At 38.9% G+C, this 21,748-nt stretch overlaps 1 protein-coding gene across 5 annotated transcripts in view; it reads left to right on the forward strand.

The window, feature by feature from the left end:
- Window positions 1-21,748, forward strand: part of NRP1 (neuropilin 1) — a 112,909-nt gene that overhangs the window by 68,062 nt on the left and 23,099 nt on the right. For all 5 annotated transcript variants that reach the window (XM_074900007.1, XM_074900008.1, XM_074900009.1 and 2 more), the window contains exons 8-11: window positions 10,890-11,045; window positions 13,851-13,995; window positions 15,619-15,950; window positions 20,461-20,605. In XM_074900007.1, coding sequence (XP_074756108.1) covers window positions 10,890-11,045; window positions 13,851-13,995; window positions 15,619-15,950; window positions 20,461-20,605 — 778 coding nt within the window. The remainder of the gene's footprint in view (window positions 1-10,889; window positions 11,046-13,850; window positions 13,996-15,618; window positions 15,951-20,460; window positions 20,606-21,748) is intronic.

The following is a 21,748-nucleotide window of genomic DNA, read 5'->3' on the forward strand; positions in this document are numbered from 1 at the left end:
TTTTTTGATTATTCAAAGTGCTTTAAGAGCTATTTTAGTACCAGAAAGTTCCCAGCCATAGATTTATCACTCTGGGGAGGCTGAAGAGATGCTCAGAGAACTGTGGAAAACCATTGGCAGCCTTATTGCTCCAGAAGTGCAGGTGCAAAATGCAGTTTAGAAGAAAATCCACTCTACCTCCCTCTGACATGTTTCAGCATCAACCCTAATACAGAGGGGAGTCCTGCGTGGCTTTGAGCGATCCTGCGTGCAACATATGGAGGAGCAGCAGAAGCAGAGCCCCTCCGAGCCTCCACTACCAGCCTAATCATTATAATAGTTTCAGTTCTTTCAGGGGATCCATTATGCAGAGATCTGAGTAGTTTGTATATAACTCTGTAATTACTTATGCATCCACTTCCCAGTCCAGCCCTACATCCCCTCAACGGCTGCAAGACAGATGGCCCTTTAGAGCTGAGATAGCGAATTAAAAATGTGTCCAGCAAAAGCACTGATTCAGCATCTACTGAAATAATTTTGTAAATTTATCTCACTTTCACTAGTTGGTTCCAGGAGGGAAAGAAATTAAAACCTCTAAATATGTTTTTAAACTAAATACCACAGGTTTTTTTTAAATCACAACTTTTTCTTCTATTCTCTTTCACAGAAATTAAAGCCACTTTAAAAACTCTGTGCAAAATTATGCTTCTCTCTTTCTTTTTCTTCCATTCACCAGGTTCACATGTTTGGCTTGACTCAAAACATTTGTTATTGTTTTCTGGTTTTCAAACTGCCATCAAGCCAAAAAAATCAGTTGTTTGTGCCATTCTGCTTGGTAGGGGAGTTCTCTCCCAGATGGCTTGCAGACCCCATGGGGGCTGAGGCAGCCTTGCCCACCCAGCTACCAGGCACTGCAGCACATCTGCTCCACCACAGCCGGGACTTTCTGCAGATGTGAAACAAGCTATCTCAGAAGGAGATTTTTCTGAGTCCAGCAGAAATAAATTAATCTACAAGACCAGGCAGGTGTCAAACTGCGGGTGAGGTAGAGCTCAAGGCTAGAAGTTAAGTGACTAAGGGTAGTGGCTAGAAACACAGCCTTGGGTAGGAACGCACAGCTGAGGCATGTTACAATAAGCGGAGTTGTTACTGAGCTAAAGGTCTCTGTTCTCACGGGGCCAGCCCTTGGTTGGAGATGATAGGTGTGCTGCTGAGTGCTTCGCAGAGACGATTGTGCATTTTTATTCACTCTTTCCACACCTGCACAGTAGTATAAAGCTGAAGAGTTCATGAGTCCTGTGGGTCCTTCCCTATTCCAGCATCCGTGCTCCAGATTTTCTGTTGCTGAGCTATTATTTGCCTCCCCTGTCCTTGTGTCATCCTGATTTTCTGTCCCAGTTTAATTCTGTTCTGCCCGTTAGGTGACATTTTCACAGCAGTAGCAAAATAGGTAAAGTGGAAGGATAAATGAGATTTCTTCCAATTGGTAAATACCTGCCCTTCAGGAAGCAATTTTTCTTCTTTTCACAAAAAAAGAAAACAAGGAAAGGGAAAAAAAAAAAAGAAAAAAAAAAAAAGAAGAAAAAAAAGGTATATTTCAACAAGGAAATACTTCCATTTTTGCTTTACATCTAATGTTTTCATTCAAGATTTTAAAAAGGCATCAGAGTAAACTCCATAGCTGTCTGGTAAACAAAACCTACTAGCAGAGAAAACACAGTTGACCAAACATTAAGCTGAGGTTCGGTTCCTCTGTTTTCAGGAACAACTGGCTTCTCATCAGAGAAGCAGTGTTTACACATAACATCCACCAACCAGCTGTACCTATGTAGTCTGGTCTTTCTCTTCATTGCAGCCTCCTGTGTTGAACACTTTGGGCCAAACTCATTTGTGGTGTTGATCCTCTGAAGCTGCTAAAAAGATTGATTTGTCCTATCATGTATAAAACCAGGATGTATTTTAACTAGCCGTGTTTAGGTTATAGATTATTGTACTATCGACTAAGGTGGCTTTCAGCCTTAACAGAGACAGGTTCAAGCTCTTCCATTGCACATCATATTAAATTCAAGCTATGGGCTGACAAGCTGACATAGCACAGAATAATTTTTAAATGCTCTTATCAGGCCATAAAAATTAACTGTCTGTAGGAGTGTTCCCCCCTTTCACAATATGCTTAAATAAGAAAATACATCCTGTGTTTATTTTAAAAAGCCACAGCACTTAAAAATCAATAACTGTGCTCTTTACATAGCTGAAGGTAGAGCAACTTTAAGAAAAGCAGGGTGGAGGTAAACAAACCAGGCACCATTAACTGGCGGAAGAAACCCTGGAAATGAGATTCATTGGCCAGAGTTTGAGCAGTCTTTGTTAGAGAACAGAGCTGGGGGCAGCCAGTCTCCCTGGTTTGCTTTAGTACCAGGAGAAGTTATCTTGGTAGTCACTGGCCTGCACCATCCCCTCTGCTGTCCCGCTTCCTCCTCCAGCACGGGACAAGAGCACCATTCGCAACAGCAGGTCTTCCAAATCACAGCCTCAGAAGTAATGAATCTATACGTGTGTATTTCCTCAGAGCTATGAGGGACATACCAAGGCAAAAGCAAAATGACCTTTGCATGTACAGTCTTAGTCTCTCTTTTTGCACCATACATTTACAGTACCCTCACTACACCACCTAACTGCAGCTACCTGACATTCTTCTAGAAGGTAGCAGAAACTCATATTTTAAAAAAGCAGTGACTTGCTTGGTGACCCAGTAGTAAATTAAAATCATCATACACAATGTGTATGAAATAGAAAATCGAATTTTGGTACAACAAAACTGACAGTTCCATTTAACAGAGAATAAATGAATGCAGAATTCTGTGGTTGACTGACTGATTTAAAGAGACTGTGACGATTTTCCAAGATGAGAAAGCTGATCACAAGAAAATACATACATTTCTATGTGACACAGGTTATACACCTATTCCAAGTGCCAGTGAAATTAGGCTTAAAAAGTATTAAATCTTAGACACTGGCACTTTTTCCTCATTTTGTTGCTATTTTTAATAGAAAATTCAAAGTCTGAACTTTCAAAAATATCTAAGTGTAGCAGATTCCAGTGATTTCAGTGGAACTTACGTTGAATGCAGTATTTGCAGCACCAGATCTATCTACACCATCAAGGTGTGTCGTCTGAGACAGCAGACGTTTAATTCTGCATAGTATATCATCTCCTCACCAGTTTCCTACCCAATTAGCGTAGGTATGCTACAAAACAGGAAGAAGCAGAGGTTATTTCTGTGTGTTTACACATGTGTAATATTGTACTTACATTCAAAATACCAAAATGTATTAGAAATCAAGCCCTTCTGCCTGTACTCTCTGATGTTAACAGGACAGCAGCTGGCAAGAAAAAAAAAAAAAAAAAAAAAAAAGCTACAGAAGAACTTATAAGGCACAATTCAAGGTTTTCCACCCAAAGCCCCATTTTTCACATGTGAAGCACTCTGATAGAGAAGCTTTAGATTACTTGTTTGTCATTTGTGCATTAGTTGCTCAGTACATTTAGGGGAAAAAAAGTCCTACAATTATGTCCTTCTCTCAGAAAAGAGTGGTTCTGCAAGTATTGCTATAGAGTTTCCCTTTTCTATAGTTTCTAACACAAACTGGGGAAGGTTACATTCAAGCTGCACTAAATAGTTGTCTTCATTCCAGATCAGAGGATTAAGCTCAGGTTTAAAATTAAATGTAAATTACAAATAAGTATTCAGAAAACGTTAATTAAAAGTATTACGTTCCTGACTCATTTATTGCTCAGCAAGGGTTCCTAAGTATCTTAGCTGGAGAAAGGGGCCATTCACATTCCTCCTTTTTTGACCAAGTCATTGTACATGTCTTAGGTTATCCATTTGCAAGTTAATGTAGTGCCAAAGCGAAGGTTTTAATTTTAAAGAAGTAATATTTCACAGCAAGATATGATCCTGCAAGATGTAAACCAATCTTTTTCTAAAGCACTGGGAGTTAATCAGCCTTTCTCTTCATTGCTAGAGAGAGGGTTCGAATGGCATAAGATGCTGATTACTTAGACCCAGAGTCTATAGAAATCTCAATACGATTACATTTTCCTCCCTTTGTTATCAGAGTTTATTGTATCTTGGTGTACAGATTTTAAATAGTTTTCAAGTAAAAAAAAAAATTTAAGAAGGTATTTTCTGAGTCTTCTGAATAACGGTCGTGTTACATCAGAGCACCACAGGAATGCATAAGGTGGAGCTTGCAAATGAATAGTAGAAGGATCGTTCCCTATCACTGCATGTGCACTGGATGCATTTCATACAATACAGTGAGCCCATTTCAGGGGAGCATTGCAATGCCCTTGCTTTTAAACCAAACTCCTTCAAAGTCTCACATTTAAAATATCACACAGAGCTAATGTGTACCAGTGGCCCTGCTTCTCCCGGCCCACTCGCAGCATTTCTCTTTCACATTTGATCTTTATAGTTTCCATACTGGAGCGATTTGGTTTGCTGAATTCTGGAAATGTCTCAAGTTGAAATGCTAGTGTATTAACCTGCTGTACTGAGTCTCTTTTGTTTCTCTTTACCAGAGTGCTGCTTGCCAATTTTTACAACTACAGCAGATTTTACTATTCAAACAGAACCAGATGGAACACCAGTTCAAAGAACATGTCAGAATTAAATATTTCTTTTTTAATTAGTTGCTTCTGATTTATGCAAAAAAAAATTAACATAAGAGTGGGAGAATGTGCCATGAATCCAGATGCAACACAGCCCACACAAGCATTATCTTTCCTCTGTCAGAGACACAGAGGCCCTTTCTTTCATTTTTTTCTTGTCTTTTCTTTTCTCCTTTTTGTTTCTTGATTTCATTTTTCTTACACTTTCTGCATCTTTTCCTTCTTGAACCAGCCCCGTAATGATGACTGAGGTTCTCTTCTGTTCATCAGTCATACTTTTTCATCGTTATCTTAAATTTTCTCTTGTTGAAACTGGCCAATCTTCTTCTAAAAAAAAATTACTGTACTCAATACTTCAATCCCAGCACCAGTATCTGAATGTGATAACAACCTTCAAGTCTATTCCTTGTTTTCAGTTGGGAGAATCTTTACACTTACGTTTTTTCTGCTGCAGAAAAGGATTTGGGCAGAAGGTGAAGATTGTGAGGAATATCTCAGCTGCTAAAGAAAGTTCATTTCCTTTTTGCTGCCAAGCATTCCTATTTCTTTGGCATGAATGTTTGCTCATCTTCTTTTTCATGCTTCCCCATTTTTGCCAAGTCACATAAGTATCAGTTCAGTAAAGCATACTGACTGAGGACAGTTGTTAGGCACAGACTAGAAGCTGAGTGTGTGATTAGCTGCTTTTTCTTCTGGGACTTGCAGGATGTTGCTGTCAAGGTCAATGAGAAAGACTTCAGTGACTCAGGAGAGATCTTACTAACAGCAATATTTTCTCTTCACTTTCTTTATGGAGCTGCCACAAATATCACTGAGAATTTTGCACAAAGATCTGAAATGGTTTACAGCCTGAACTATTTTCACTTAAACCCAGGATGAATATTTACACCTTGTCATTAATCAAGGAGTTGTGCTCTTGTAATGACTACTCATTTCAAGGATGAAGACTTTTGGAAGTAATTTTCCAACCAAATTAATTAGACTATTTTCAGAATTTCTACTAGAACCTGTGCCATTTTACTTAGCATTATAAGCTTCTTTACTTAAAGCTCAATAAATAAAGGAATTAAATGATAGTTGTATATACATCATGGGAGAGAATGATTGGTCAAATCAACAGCAACACCTAATAAAAAAGATCAACTCTTGCTTAATTAAATATTTGACAGAAGAACAGTGAAGCGTCACAACAGTTAATCTGACTCAGAGCACTATATGCTATCTGGGGAAATGACACAGTTCTCTAAAAATATTTACTTTGGTATGTTGTGTCAAGTGATGGATTATACAGCTTTTCAAGCCACAAGAGATGCCCACAACAAAAAGCTTCCTGTTGTTAATCAAACTCCAGCACTTTATCCTTTATTTTCTCAGGCTGTTGAACAGACCTACAGTAGGAGTGTTAAAAGCTGGTAAAACTGCTCCCTTGCTACAATTCCCTCAATGACTGTATTTTATTTAGCAAGATAGATTTTCATTCTGAAAATAAGGTCTTCCATGCTATGACATATATGACGACAGGAAGCAGCTATATTAATTTCAAGTCATGTATGTTGTGTGTTGTTCTTTATCCGGCAGTTTGCTAAGATCTGCTACATGATACACTGTGCAAAGTTAAATGTTATTCTTTTTCCTTCTTCTTAACTGGTCTCTAATAAAATGTGTATGCTATCCCTTGCATATCTATGTCTTGAAAATGTGTCACCCACCCACATTTTTTGGAGACAGTAAGACAGCAATAAAAATATTTTTCCTGGATGCTGAAGATATTTCACAATAAATACAGAGGAAGTAATTCATGCGTAGAAACAGCTAGCATCTTGTAATATGGTCTTGCAGAAAAGAAATTGATTTTAGAAGTAGGAACAACTGGGGCTTTTTTTACATGAACACTTGTCTCCTGAAAAAAAAATACATACTTGAGATGTTCCTCATTTCTTGTAAGTTAGAAGCCCATTCCTATAGGCAAGTCTGTTCCCAGTCATGTACTTACGAGTAAAGGTGGTCACATTGCAGCACAGGCAATTATCAAAGGCTGTGTTTTTGGCTAAGGCCCTAAGGCATCATTTTCCAAGAGAGAGATGCTTTTTAATCTGAATGAAAGTGAACAAAATTTGAAAAAAAAAGAACTAGCAAGATACTGCTGTTAGTCAAAGCTGAAACTCTGGCCATGGAAATGAAATGTCAAGATTTCAGGTTTGGAGACAGCTGCCTATCTCAGATCACAGACATATAGCATGCAGTAACTTACAAAATCGCTTGCATCCTCTAAAATAAATACCAGATGTTTGTTTATCATACGCGCAGAAAGTTAAATGTCAAATAATTGCAGGGAAATGCATTTGATGTTCATCTTCAAAAGTACTGTATTTCATCACCACCTCTCTCCACAGTTCATTTTAACATGAAACACAAGTTCCTGAAACAAAAAGGACAAGAAGGCCAAAACAGAAAGGTAGTTGTTAAAGATTTGTATTACTGTCTCAGCTGGAGGAGGCTGGATAAACGGGTTACCTCTGGTCATGTTAACACTTGGAGACCTCTGTGGAGAGGACATACTAAACTGACTGGAAATTACATAGCCAGTCAGACCCTATAAGCAAAAGCCTCTAAAAAGCATAAGAATTCCTATCAGTTAGGTGACACAGCTGTACTAAGGCTACGGCCATCTGCAATGATTCCTCTGGATAATGTGGTACAGAAGGGCTGTGTCTTACCACAGCTACATTTTCGTACCTTCAGGTTCCAATTGTTAATAGCAGTTGATATGGTTGAACGTCAACTCTGAGCAGTCCCTGGGACATTTAGAATGTTTATTTTATGCACAATTTTGCATCTTACAGAAAGCCAAGTTTCAAAAGACATCAGAAAGGAAACAAAATACACCACAAAGTGATTAATGAAGGTGAGCTTAATAGCCCCTTAAGGTGTGTCATGAAGTTCCCAAGGTAGTATTCTACATAATTTATTTCTGTCACTTTACTTAGAGAAGAATATTGGTACTTTTAGAGCTTGATTTACAAACATACTTAGACACCACAGAGGGGTGCTCAGTGTTGCAATTCTGTTTGTATGCACCTGGAGAGGAGGAGTTGCTCTCTGGACAGAGACCACTGCAGAGGACTGTCAAAGGGAGGAAAATGCCTTCAGATCTACCCCTGTCCTGGACCCCTGCGCTGACGCAGAATTAGTACTAAAAACTGCAACTCTTCTGCTTCCCTGATGCTTAGCTCCACCTTTCTTATTTGCACCGCTTCTTTCTCACAAAACACTGATGGAGGAAGGTTGTTCTTTTTTCTCTATCAGCTTGTGGGCAAACACCCCCTCACATGTGGCAGGTCTGGGGTTACAGCTTGCTTTTGCAAGGTGTTTAAAGCTGTGGCACACAGCTGAACACTCGAGCCATCAGCCTTCAGGCACTCCAGGAGAGGACTGCCATTGACATACTTCCAGTTTTCAAGAAGCACGTAAAGATTTGCTGATCCAGAGAGAGCACATCTATTTGAAGAAATGTTCTCCCTAACGACAAGAGATGCCTCCCTCCTCCTGTACTGTATTACACAGCTACTGGAGCCAGGACCACTAATGAGTTTTCCTCTTCCCTACCTATAGGTAATAAATTAGAGGTCTTCTCAGAGTTTCTCTCTCTTTCCCAGTGAGCTGTTAACTACTGGCAGGAAAATTTCTGCCTGCCAGGTTTTAGGCATGAAGGTAGATGTCTATATCATCTTTGTGTTTAGGACTTAGTTCTGGGCAGTGGATAGATGCTGTAGGATATTCAGCACCCCAGAAGTTAAGGGGGTGTATTGAACACCAGCATTTGGGATCAAGCAAAACTGGGGGGCCTGAAGTTCTTTGATGGGACAAGCCCAAGTCACCTGAATGGACAGTGACTGATAGCTGTAATTGTTAGCTCAGGCATCAACTAATCAAACCTTCCCCTAAGCCGCTAATATTAAATTTTAAGTTGGCTTCAAACACCTAGAACTGTTGTAATAGGCCATTGCTTGACTATATTCACAATGAAGTACTTACTGTATATTAAAAAGCCCCTACTAGAATCATTTCAAATCAGCTGGAATGGTACAGGCTTGGGACCCTAATCATTTCAAAACTGAAGAGCTGTTTCAAATTGTAAGAGAAGCAGATCATTTAAATAACTTAGCTCTGCACTCCCTCAGACTTCCAGATTTTCAAGAGCACTTCAGCCTGGAAGTGAATGTAGTATTGGACATAACTCAGTGCAGCACACTTTACAATCAGCAGAGTACAGTTTGGAGAGCATTTGAAGTTAAGCTGAGATTGCTCAGTGCAATGATGCCCAGATTCCCCCATTAACTTTCAGATTGCAACAATCTAACATCTGAGACTCTCCAGTTACTTTAAATCACTTGATTGTTTTTGTAAGGTGGTGCTGGGGGTTTTTTATTTTTTTTAAGACTGATTTTTTTTTTATCACGACCAAAAAAAAACCGTTGCAGTATTTCACCCCTAATGACAGGGGCTAAAATGCTACATATAGACTTTACCAGCCTCAAAAACTGGGGCAGGGGCTTTGCCCTGAAAGCTAGTTCTATCTGTCACACACAAGGCTGCTATTCTTGTATTGGAAGACTTCAAAATGCCTTGCATATGACATGGGCATTGAGAGAGCAGCCAGTCTGTCCTCAATAGCACTTCCTTCAGCCTTTTGAGAGAGAATGCAGAGCATGTTGATTTAACTGCTCCAGCGCCTTTGGATATATGACATACATACAGGAAAAAGGATGCCTGTGGGACACAAGGGACATATATTCTGCATCCTGCGTACTTTGGAAATAATGAAAAAGTCTGAGACATTCATGGGGCATTCACTTGAGAAGGGTTAATTCAACCTATTATAATCCTACTAAAGTCTGGACAACTGAAGTTTAGGGGAATAAATTACTCTGATTAATAGTTTGTGAATGGTGTCATTTTATATTGAAATTAAATGGTTTGCTTTAGGAAACAAAGAGAAGGTTCTAGCTGCAGAGAAAGAGGCTGATGAATTTGATTTTAATTGGTTTGTTGTTATGGCCATAAGGAAATGGCAGGTGTTTCAAAGCTGTGATCACCAACCTGGCTGTGAGAAATTTCTGTGCCTAGTTTCAGCCATTTGGCAGCTGGACTTGTGCAGCGGGACAAAGGGGGTTTTTGCCAGCAGAACTGACTCGAATAGCCGTGCTCCTGCACCCCACATTATCCTCCCAAATATGCCTATACATCTTCTGTGATGTCACGTGATGAACTAGATAAGGAAACAGATCTGGGTGACAAATAACTGGTGGAGGGGAAGGTTAACCTTATCACTTGTCCATTTGGTTGCAGTGCAATTTCATGAGAGAAGGAGAATGCGTGGAGAGAAGGCCTCTAACATGCATTCATGTGCACACCATAGTGTCCATCTGTCCAGCAAGTTCAAAACACCATTATCTTCTAATTATTAAAGTTCACTACATTTGACAGTTGGAACAGAGCTATTGCACTTGTGCTAATGTTTCTTTCTGTTTTCTTCAAATATATCATAGGGTACAAGCAACTCATTTGCATTTTTCCCAACAAAATCACACAGTGATTTGTAATTATCTTGTGACTAGCTAATACACCATGGGATTCTTTTCTCCTCTTCTCTTTGCAAGTGATGAGCTCCTGGGTTTTAGCAGAATTCTTGTTATCGTTCCCTAAGTGCACGACTTTGATATTGTATGTGAAATTTCATCCCAGTTCTAATACTGCAGTCCTCAGGGTCATTCAGTTCGCACTGCATGACTCTCCTCTGTATTGACAATGCCTTGCAGCTTTGTGGCCTTAGCAAATTTCATTAGCATGTGTGCAAGGTAGTTAACGAAAGTATTAAGTAAGATTGTTCACCCGACTGGTCCTTCAGGAACTTCTCTAGTAACTTCTCTGCAGTCTGGTGGTTCCCACTCACACTGATGGGGTCTCTGGTTTCTCCCCCACAGAGGAAAGATAATTCTCTGACACGTGAATTGCCCTCCTGGCTAATTAGGCAAATGTTCCTATCTCCTGTGATGACATTGTTTACAAAAGAGGACATTATGACTATGTTACTATCAATAATATGTTGCAATTTCCTTTATATAAAATACTTATTTTTGTAAAACATAGGGGAGTGGGAGGGGCTTGCTTTTGTAGTGTTGTTGTGCTCTGAACTGATTGTCCTCATGTCTTCATTCATTCATTACCACAGGTAGATCTGGGTCTTCTCCGCTTTGTTTCTGGCATTGGGACCCAAGGAGCCATCTCAAAAGAAACAAAGAAAGAATATTATCTGAAAACATACCGCGTAGATGTCAGCTCCAATGGAGAGGACTGGATTACACTGAAGGAGGGAAACAAGCCTGCTGTAAGTCCTTTCCCTTTTATTTCTCTTCAGCCAAGAAATAGGTTGTTGAACTGTTTAGTTACTATCATTTATTAACAAAAGAGGAATAAGGTATCACAGGTTTAATCAGGTTGATCAGGGTTAACAACATCCCAAATCAAAAAGATTATTTATCCAAAGCCTAGAGCAGCTTAAAAGGGTGCAAAGTGCTGCCCTGTCTGTTATACCCACCATAATTTGTGTGATTGCTGCTGTTTCCCAGTTTGCCAGAGATTTTCTATGTGACCTTGAGAAAAACATTATGGGAAACCTTTTAAAAAATATGTAGATGTCTTATCTGCAGTGAAGCTCTGGATATGCAGTGTGTCAGTGCCTCGGGTCTCCATGCGTAGCTGTGATGTTTTGTAGGAGTGCTAGCAAGTCATTAGTAGTTTGTTAGGCTTCCAAGCATCTCAATGATGGGGGTCATGCAGACAGATAATTAGGCACATCTTTCCATCCTTATAGATTTTTATCACCTTTCCATTTATCAGTGGATTTGCTCTCTGTGACCTCCCAAGGAAACAGCTTTAGACACTTGTAAGAAAAATCTTCATTATCCACCTACCATGAGCATAAAGCTCGTTATTGAGAAGTCAATTCTGCTCGAACTCTCACATGAATAGTCCCAATGAGGCTGTGCCTGCCTTCCCACCTTGCTCAGAATGTGCCCAGGAGCAGCATCCCCAGAGTCTTCTAGGGGCTGATGCAACTGGAAAGTTTTTTGTGGTACCTCTCTTCAAAATAGCTTTTTTGTGACCCTTCTGTGAAGACCCAGAAGAGCTGTGTAATATTAAACTCTATCAGTGCAACCATATCTAGCTCTAAATATTTGGTTACTGCCTTGTCCTTGATTCATCTGTAAGTGCTCTGCCAAGTCCACCACATTTATCTAATCAAAACAGTAGCAGTGTTTAACACATACATCTTTCTTCTTTGAAGCACTTTGTAAAACAATAAAAAATGGATTCTGAAAGCTTCTCTTTGACAGGTATTATCCTCATTTCACAGAGAAGAAACTTTAGAAGGTCAAATGCCACAATATGGGCACTATATAATGATGCATAAAGTACAATAACTGGCTTGCTCAAAGTCACAAGAGGACCCAAATCTGTGGTTGGTATGAGACACGGGGTTTCCTGGCTCTGGCTCCCACAATCTGAACAAATGCCCCTTTCAAAATTAGACCATAGCTGTTTTTCATGACTAGCTTCTATTTGTAAACTCTCCAAGAGTGTATTTTACATGAATTTCTCTTGTACATGCTGTCCTTAATTAGTGAGAACACTTCCTAAACCTGTGTTATTTGTTCAAAGGTTTCGTAAAAAAGTCAGGTTTCTAAAATGTTAATATTTTGTTGTTGGATCAGGACAAGAAAAAACTATGCACCAATCTCCCTCTGACATCTTTATTCAAATGAAAAGTTAAGGAGACTTGGCTACTGAAGGAACAGCGAAAGCAGGCAGCCACAGATCTCTTCAAGGCAGCCCCACACCAGCATTGCGCTAACTACATATAAGGAGCTGTGTACTTCTGCGGAAAAACTCATTTTCTCTGTCAGATGCAGACCTTGAGAAAACTACAGCAGGTCCTCCCAGAGAAAAAAAAAAAAAAAAAAAAAAGTTGCTGAAAAGAATGTAGCTCTGTTTAAAATCTTTTGCTAGATATGAAACTCCTACATTAAATTACTTGAGATATAACTGAGCCTGATGAGTTGACAGCTGTGCGCTGCTGGCCTCTGCTCCAAATTAGTGGAGTTATTGCAAGTAACAAACAGGAAAGTAGACAGTGTGTGTGAGAAATCTTCCATAAAAGGAGAGGGGTTTGTATCCATGAAAACAACAGGAAAGTGGTCCTCTCTACGTGAGGAAGAAGCAGGAAGCTGAATCACCTTCTTTGGACTAGAACATTGCAAAGTTTCAGCTCTGCTAGGAAGGAGCGCATCTGCAGGATCCTCAACATGAAAGCACAGCACAATCATGTCCCTTCTTGTGGAAGTCTCATTGTTCATCTAATTTGACTGTTAGCCTCAGGGGACACAGAAAATCTTCGAGCCTGCTGTATAGATTTTAAATAGACTTCCATCTCAGTATGCAAGGAGAAAGAAAGTCTGAGTACTTGTTAAAAAGGATTTTAAAATGGAAGGTTAACAAAGCAAGGTTTGCACGATACACTCTGCAAAAAGCAAAATAATATATGCTTTTATCCTAACTCCATATAGGACTTTATGTGGTCTAATTGAAATCCAAACCTTTAATATGGGCCTGAGGTTCTGTAGCTTTTTGCATCATTCTATGAGCGTACAAGGAATAAAACTGCCCTAATGGGCCATTGAGGGATTCTTTCGGGACATGGCAGTCCTTGGGTGTCAAAGACCAGTGTATGTCATTCCTGCAGACAGATCTGGGCATTAGGAACACCTCGAAATAGGCAGGGAGTGGACAGACCCTTGTTGCACTCAGGTAATCTGCTCTCAAGATGGCCCTGAGCTCTCCTGGTCTGGTCTGTAGCATTATGGTGTTTTATGGGACTCTGCAGGTGGCAAGTATTTTTTAGTATCATTGAACACCTTACATCTTTTTTCTTCCTCCCCAAGGAAAGCTTATCTGTCTGAACAATTGTGTTAAGAGTTTAATGAAACAGTTCCACATGCAAGTCTTTTGTCTCATCCCTCTCTCCAAATAACCTTGGTTAGACCTTGTATCATAACCATCTGTAAAACACAGAATTCTAAACAACATTTAAGAGAAAACCTAACAAATATATACTTTTTCTTTCCACACAAAGGTGTTTCAAGGGAATAGCAATCCCACTGAGGTTGTTTACAGACCTTTTGCCAAACCAGTTTTAACACGGTTTGTGCGAATTAGACCTGTGTCTTGGGAAAATGGAGTATCACTGAGATTTGAAGTTTATGGCTGCAAGATAACAGGTAGGTCTTGGGAACGATTTTAAAACCAAGAGAATTTATTATGCCTATGCTGTGGGTTTATCAGTGAAATGCATCTTCACTATTTCCACCGTGGCCTGAATGTAGAACTGTAAAAAAAAAGCATAGGGAAAATAAAACACGACAACACAAACATTGTGTTATCTGAATGTTGTTCTGGCATTATCTTTTAGATGTTCAGCTTTAAGTGGGGAAAAAAAAAAAAAAAGGTTTTAATTACTATTCTTGCAATTATTTTACAGCTCCATGCAAAATACATGAGATACACAGAAATTTTGCAAATTACCATCTTGTTTTTCCTTCCTAACCCTCTAGTCCCTCTCTCTCATGCCTGCTATTTGTAGGTAGTTCGCAGCAGGTTTCCCAAGGAACTAACATACATAACTAGGTTTAAAAGCATTGCAAGGTACACTTAGATCTGAAGCCTATTAAAGCAACTAGACATACATAGTCAGGTTCCTGCTAGTGATCAGTATTGTAATGTAACTCCTTTATATCACATAGTCAACTACCAAAATAACTGTTCAGAGTGCTTTCTGAAGTAACGCAAAAGGCATTATTATCATCAAAATACTATTCAGAAAAAAAAAAAAAAAGGCACAAGCAGAATTTTTTTTAGAAGTCTTTTTTTTCCTAGTTTTAGGCTTTCTATAATTTCTACAAAATGGAGGTGTTTTTATATGTAAAGTAAAAAATACAAAAATAGAAAAGTTATAGATTAAATAAAATACTAATGATTTAATATTTTTTACAAAGCGATTTTTCTAAAAAATATCTAGCGTCATTTTATAGCACTTAATCCAGTTTATTTGCACTGCTTTTTCATAGTTCTAGGGATTATTTTTTTTTCCCCTTAAGGTGTTTCTTGACTTTCCCCTTAAGGTGATTCTTGAAGATGTTCCTGAGGATGGGTTTCCATACAGCAGGAAAATAAGAGTACCGATTACTCTGTTATAGAATTCCAGGTCATTCTATGAAATTTTTTCAGATTAGATGAAGGTAATGTCAGCTGAACTGCTGTTACATTCTATATTGGAAATCTTCATTCCTTGTTAGTAGCTTTTCCTACTTCTAATTTATATTTATCTGGGACCATAAAAGAAGCAACTATTTATCTTCTGTGTCATTTGAAAATGCCTGAGAGTTCAAAGAAATACATTTGGAAAATCTCAAGTAAGGCAATAAATTTTCTTTTACAGAATGTACAAAGATTTCCATTTCCAGTGTCACCAAAATTAAGTAATCTGCAACCAGGTTTTGGCTGACTTTGGAGGTTTTTCTCTAGGGAAATATTCACAAATTCAGATGTGACCCTGCACTCTGTGCCTTAACAAGAAGAATAGAAAACAAGAATAGCATAGGATTTTCTGATCCTTTTGGTTCCCATCAGGCCAGAAATACTTGTGGTATTTTGGTACTTCCTGCCAAAACTAGGATGTGCAAGTTTGAACAAATGAAAATTATATACAAATCCAAAGAGATTATTTTGGATATAAAAAAGAAATAAGTAATTGCTTATGATTGTTGAATTAACTGATGTGTCCTGTTTCTGTTTTGGTGCTTGTTCAGAGTAACTATTTAAATTATTTGGTTTTTTCTCTGTAGATTATCCTTGCTCTGGGATGCTGGGTATGGTGTCTGGGCTCATTCCTGACTCTCAGATTACTGCATCTACTCAAGTTGATCGAAACTGGATCCCAGAAAATGCTCGCCTCATAACAAGCCGTTCAGGTTGGGCACTGCCACCAACTACTCATCCATATACAAATGAATGGCTTCAAATAGACCTTGGTGAAGAAAAAAAAGTGAGGGGCATAATTGTCCAAGGAGGCAAACACCGAGAAAACAAAGTGTTCATGAAAAAATTCAAAATTGGCTATAGCAACAATGGATCAGATTGGAAAATGATCATGGATTCCAGCAAGAAAAAGATAAAGGTAAGGAGGAAAGCTCTGCACTAAAAGAGGTTGCATTAAAAAAAAAAAGTTTACCTTGAATTTCTACACATCTACCTCTGATCTTAGAAAAGGCACACGGTTGAGATGAAGCCAAGTAGGACTCCTAGGGCAGCAGCCCTGAAGGGATGCTGTGGGAACCGTCCCACGCCTGAAGGCAGGAGCTGGCCTTAGGACATTCGCCTCTGTCTGTGGCCAAGGTTTTGTTTATTCAACAGCTAGCTCAGACTTGACTTCTGACAAGGGTGGTGTGCCTCCGTGGCCGCTAGGTTACTGCAAAATCCCATGCAATGGTAATATGCAACACTGCCAAAAAAGTGGAGTTTCCTCTGCAGTTTTTCCACTGACTGAACAAACTTACTTGAGACACTGAATTACTTTTCTTTTGCTTCTCTTTTGTCTGAGCTGTAGAATGAGAATGGTGTTATTTAACTCAATGGGGTACCTGTTGGATTTCTGAACTGCCTGTAGACTGCTCTGAAAGCTTCACAGGCTCTCTGTAATGGTCTGATCCAAGTCTCTCCGAAAGAAAGTAATGAAGTTTTTGATATGTTATCCCATCCTGAGGGAAAAGTACTGTTGTACTGTCACAAGTGAAGTATTTTGGAGGTTGCTTGGCAATAAAAGGCAGCTGGTTCATAGGTTCAAGCAGAAACTGCAAGACAGGGGAGGGCCAAATGTGTTGCTGGTTTAGATGACAAGGAAAAGAAAATCAGCATGACTCAGAAAAATTTATAGGAATTTGCCTATTTTGGTTTGTCTTTGAATGTATGCTTTTCAGGACAAATTGCGTTGTTTAGCTTATTTCCCCCAAATCCCATTTGTTAAGTCTTCCATCCCATTTTGCTATCATTGCTCACAAAGTGCATTTTTGCATCAAAAAGACACAACCCTTTTTTAGTCCCCCTACCCTGTTCCTTGAGGAAACCAGTGGGCACGCAGTCCCATTCATGAACTGATGCTGCAGTGATGGGACGTTCAGGGAATAATATACCAAAATGTTCCCTCAAAAGGCAAACCGATGTGGTGCTTGGCAGATGGGAATCCTGAGAGTTGCTCATCTGTGTTAGTCAGAAAATTAGATGTAGAAGCTGTTTTGCTATATAGACTCATCCATTGGACAAACCTATGTTCCCTTAAAGGAAAATCTGAGTGGGCCCATGGATGTAGCTTTTCCAGGCACATTTGGTAAATATTGGACTTCATTCCCTCCTGTTTTAATCTCACTGAATATGTCTGCATTTTCTCACTTCTCATCACTTTTCATCATTTGTTTTGGGGATTAAAAGTAAATGAATTCAGCCTTTACAGTCAGCTCCTTTCTCTTGTTACCATGAGTTTTGACTTCATCATAAAGTGTGAAGAGAGTGTAAATCAACAATGGGATCTAACCATTTTCTTTCTAAAATAGATGTTGTTTTGACATGTACTTCTACATGTGGCTCAATGAGGGAAAAAAATAATGCCATATGCTTTCAAAGCAGTGTGCCGTCTGCTGCATGGCTTTCTGTTTTCTAATACAAGCACTTGCCATCATTGTCAGAAGTTAGCAGTTTGACAAGAAAACTAGTGTGCTAACTAATGCACTGAGCCCATCCTCAGCTTTCATCACTACCAGAAATTAACTTTCAAGATTAATGGAATGGAGAGGTCTGGAATTCAAATCTCTTGAATCTCTTGTGGTATAATTATAATCCTTCCCAAAAATTCAAGACATTTAATAAACTTTCTTCCGAAGCACAAGTTTCTTTAAAGAGAATCAGATAAATCCCATGATTTGGGAGTCTGAGGGATTTAAAATGTTAATACTGGAATGAAGTATTTTTAAATGTAAGTGGAGCTGGATGGGACAGCATGCTTTAATGAGACACAGCAGGAATGTGGATTAGAAACAGCCCTGTTATATGAAATGAAACACATCGTTTCACTTGGCTAAAGTCTTGACTTTCAGTAAACAAACAACTGCATTTTAGGAAAAGAAAGAACAATGACAAGCTAAACATAACAACAGAGTATGTCCAAAAGATGAAACATCACCTTGTTTCTCAACATGATCTTGTCATCCATGCCTGTAGTTCCTTTCACTAGGACTACAAGTCCTTCCTCTTTGGCTGACCCAATTTCTCCTGGTTTTGAATGTGCAGAATGTTTCCCGCTTTAGCCTAGCTCAAGCACTCAGAGGAGTGAACATCACAAATCCTCAAACGACCATGCAGAACCCCATTTTCATTCCAGACCCAATTTGTATTTCTTGTCCACAGTTTCACTCAATCTTACTCCATAAAGTCATCTTTCTCTTTCATACTTCTTTCCTCCTTCCACTTTTTTTTGGTTTCTTTACACCTCCTCTCATCATTTCTGGTAGAAGAAACTTCTGAATATCCTGCCATTTGGAACAACCTTTTTAGATTTTTCTGCCATGTTTATTTTGATTTCAGAAGATATTAAAAATATTTTTTTCCTCTCACCACTTCAGCTTCTCATTTGTTTAGCTATTATTTATTATAACTTATCTTTGTAACAAAGTAAAGCAATTTGTGACATAGCCTGCATAAAAGACACTGACAAAGTGAAGCTTTACTGTATACTCCTCCCTCCTCCCCCGCAAAGAATATCAGTATGTGTTTTAAATGAACAGTCAAAATTGAATCACAGGCAGCTCTGCACTACAAAGGACAATGATTCAATATAATTCTAGATGCTTATTGAATTCTAATGTCTATGTGTCAGTACTCCAGTACTGATGTCTTTTATAAAACAGTTTTCATTATTATATGTTGCTATTAAGACTACTATTAAAAAGGAAGCAAGGATTCCTCAGATACATATGTCTGTCTACTTTTTACACATAAAATGGCATTCATTCTTTCTCATATGGTTGGTAGCTTTTCTGATCATTTGCACTATATTGCTATTCAAATACAATAATACACAATTCCATGTTAATTAGATCTGACAGGCCATCTACATGTGAATTCTTGACAGCTGTCTTCCAAGCACTGGCAGAACACCAGGTCAACCAGTGCACCTTGAAGCTACCTTGGAGGCACAATTTCCCCTAGGAAGTAGGAGCAGAAGTATTAAAGCTGAAATTACTTTTTTAATTTAGTTAGTCATAGTCTGACGTCATCACTGACTTTTGCGACTTGCACTCCAACCAATGACCAGAAAGGTTTGTGGACCATTGGTTCATAATACAGAGGTGTACAGTAAAAACAACCAAGGCTTTTAGGACTGCACTGGCAGCAATCAGTTTACCTATGACTGTTTTGTGCTTGGGAAATACAGTCAGCTTTTCCCATGGCCTCTGTTTTCTTTGCCCCTGATCAACTTCTGTTCATTGCAGATTTGTTCTCATCCAAAATGAAGGGTATCTGGTGGTTTGTTCCTGAAGGCTTCAGGCTTCACAGCTATGAGTTGGAAGTATCTTATCATGGCACTCTAATGCCAAATTTGAACTCTAGTTCAAAGAACTTTTTAATGTTTTGCCATTTAACTAATTCATAGAAAAGTAGAAAATACTTTACTTTTACTTCATTGTCATATATGTTTTCATATTTTGTACTTTAGAGTGTTCTATACATTATATTCTGAAGCCATTTTTTACCATAAAATAGGGTAAAAATAACTCCTTTTGCCTATCTTGGTTTATAAACTCTTCATGGCAAGGACTGTTTCTTTGCACAGTTAATTCATTCTAAGGACCGATCATCTCCATGGAGGCACCTGAGGTGTAGCTATAAGTACAAATTATAACTTGTTCTATATGCAAAAGATCACTGACAAGAGAATCCAAAGGTATCAAAAAAATGCCATTGAGAGCTGCATTATGGCTGAAGAATCCAGAGCTCAACTCAGAGAAGAGATTTTTGTCTGAAATGTAGATTTGCTGACCTGCCTTGCCTGTTGGATTATATTGCAGTTTTGTCAGGAAGCAGCTTTCTTCTTTCTTTCTTTCTTTCTTTTTATTCTTATTCAATAGCAGGCTCACTGGAAGAACTCTTGCAGCTACTGTTCCTGGAGTTTAATTTATGCCTTTTGAAATAACTACAACTTGTGAAATTGTCACTGGGGGAAATCAGATTGAAATTTTCTCTTGAATAGTTGGATTATTATTGTAACCACTTAAAAGGTGACAGGATCTTCACCTCAGCCATTTTTTTTTCCCTGAGAAGTGTTGAAAATGTCACCCAGTTAAACCCCAGATCAGAGCGTCATTTAAAATCATGTCTCATTAAACACTCAGCTCTTGTTATGACCCTGATGGATTGGTTGCTACTGAGTTTATGAAAAATGAAATGTATTACTTTTCCGAGAAGCTTTAACTATGCATTTTCCATTCTCATTTAGGACAAGAATGCCTGACACTTATTAAGTGGTTAGAATCTGGCCTACTGCTCACCTAATTCAAAGACTAGAGAATGAAGGAAAAAAGATGATTGCTGCAAATAGCATTTTTATTTTAGCAAGTAACATTTGTCATGCTTTGCAGACTTTTGAAGGCAACAACAACTATGACACGCCTGAACTGCGGACTTTTGAACCTGTATCAACAAGATTCATCCGCGTCTACCCTGAGAGAGCCACACACGGAGGACTGGGTCTGCGAATGGAGCTGCTGGGCTGTGAACTCGAAGGTAATTGCTCTGCTAGAGATGAATGCACTTTATTATTTTCATAAATACATTCTCTACTTGGACTACTGCTGAACACTGCTGTGTTGGTACAGTCAGCATGTCGGATTCTCACTTCCATGACTGCCATTAGTGCTGTTTCTTAGCCTAATCAGTTCCTTCTCTGCAGACATTTGAATATGCCCAAGGCACAAATATTATTCTTTCTCCCATTCCTTTGTTGAATCACAGTGATATTTTCCACATGGTTTTCTGTTCCCTTAAGCAGCCTTATGATTATACTTTCGAGAAGCATAGAGCTATTAGGAGAGAAAAAAGACAGGAACTTAAATTTTATGTTACCATGATACAACCCTGGAAGAGATGTTTTCTGAGACTGCAGAGGGAGCTTGGCACTAAATATAGCAATTATGTCCCTTGTTCCTTCAAAGGATGTGAAAGTCACACCAGACACTATGATGGGCCATGATTCCTTGGCTGGACAGTGTCTGTGTTGTTCCTTTTGGGGGGTAAAGGGGCCCTCTTTGTTCTTTACCAAGCTTTAATTTTGCAAGAGTATGTAAGAGGTGAAAGACCAGGAAAAGCAAAGTTTAGACATTTATCCTTGGACTGTGACATGAAGTCAAGCTTTGACTCCTGTTATATAAACAATAATTATTTAAGTTCATAGATAACTACAGATAACGCTATGTGAATTTCACAATTTTATCTGGTGGATGGTGGTATAGTGACATGGCTTATAAACCACACAGCTTAACAATACACAGAATAACAAACTGTTTTATTCAGGGTTTCATATGATACCTTGTACAGAAGTAGCTGAACAGGCTCCCAAGACGAATGGAACGGACTGCTCTGCCTCCATGTCTTTCTCACCATTTCTCCCCCAAAGGCGGAAGAGTGGGAGGCATTTGCTGTGAGAACTGATGAGTTCTGTGCTGTTTTTTTAGTGAAGGCCACACTGAATAAGTATGCTTTTTACTTGGCCCGGAAAGTGGGGAGGTTGGAAATACTTCTTAGTTCCTGCAGGAAGTCCTCATTTCCTGTGGGAATACTTAGTTCCTGAGGACTACTGTACTACTTGCTCAGAAAAAAGAAAACCCAGCACCTGTCTTATGTAAACTCACAACCTGTGGGCAAAGCCCT

Source organism: Athene noctua, chromosome 2 (genome assembly GCF_965140245.1).
Source record: "Athene noctua chromosome 2, bAthNoc1.hap1.1, whole genome shotgun sequence".
NCBI lineage: Eukaryota > Metazoa > Chordata > Aves > Strigiformes > Strigidae > Athene > Athene noctua.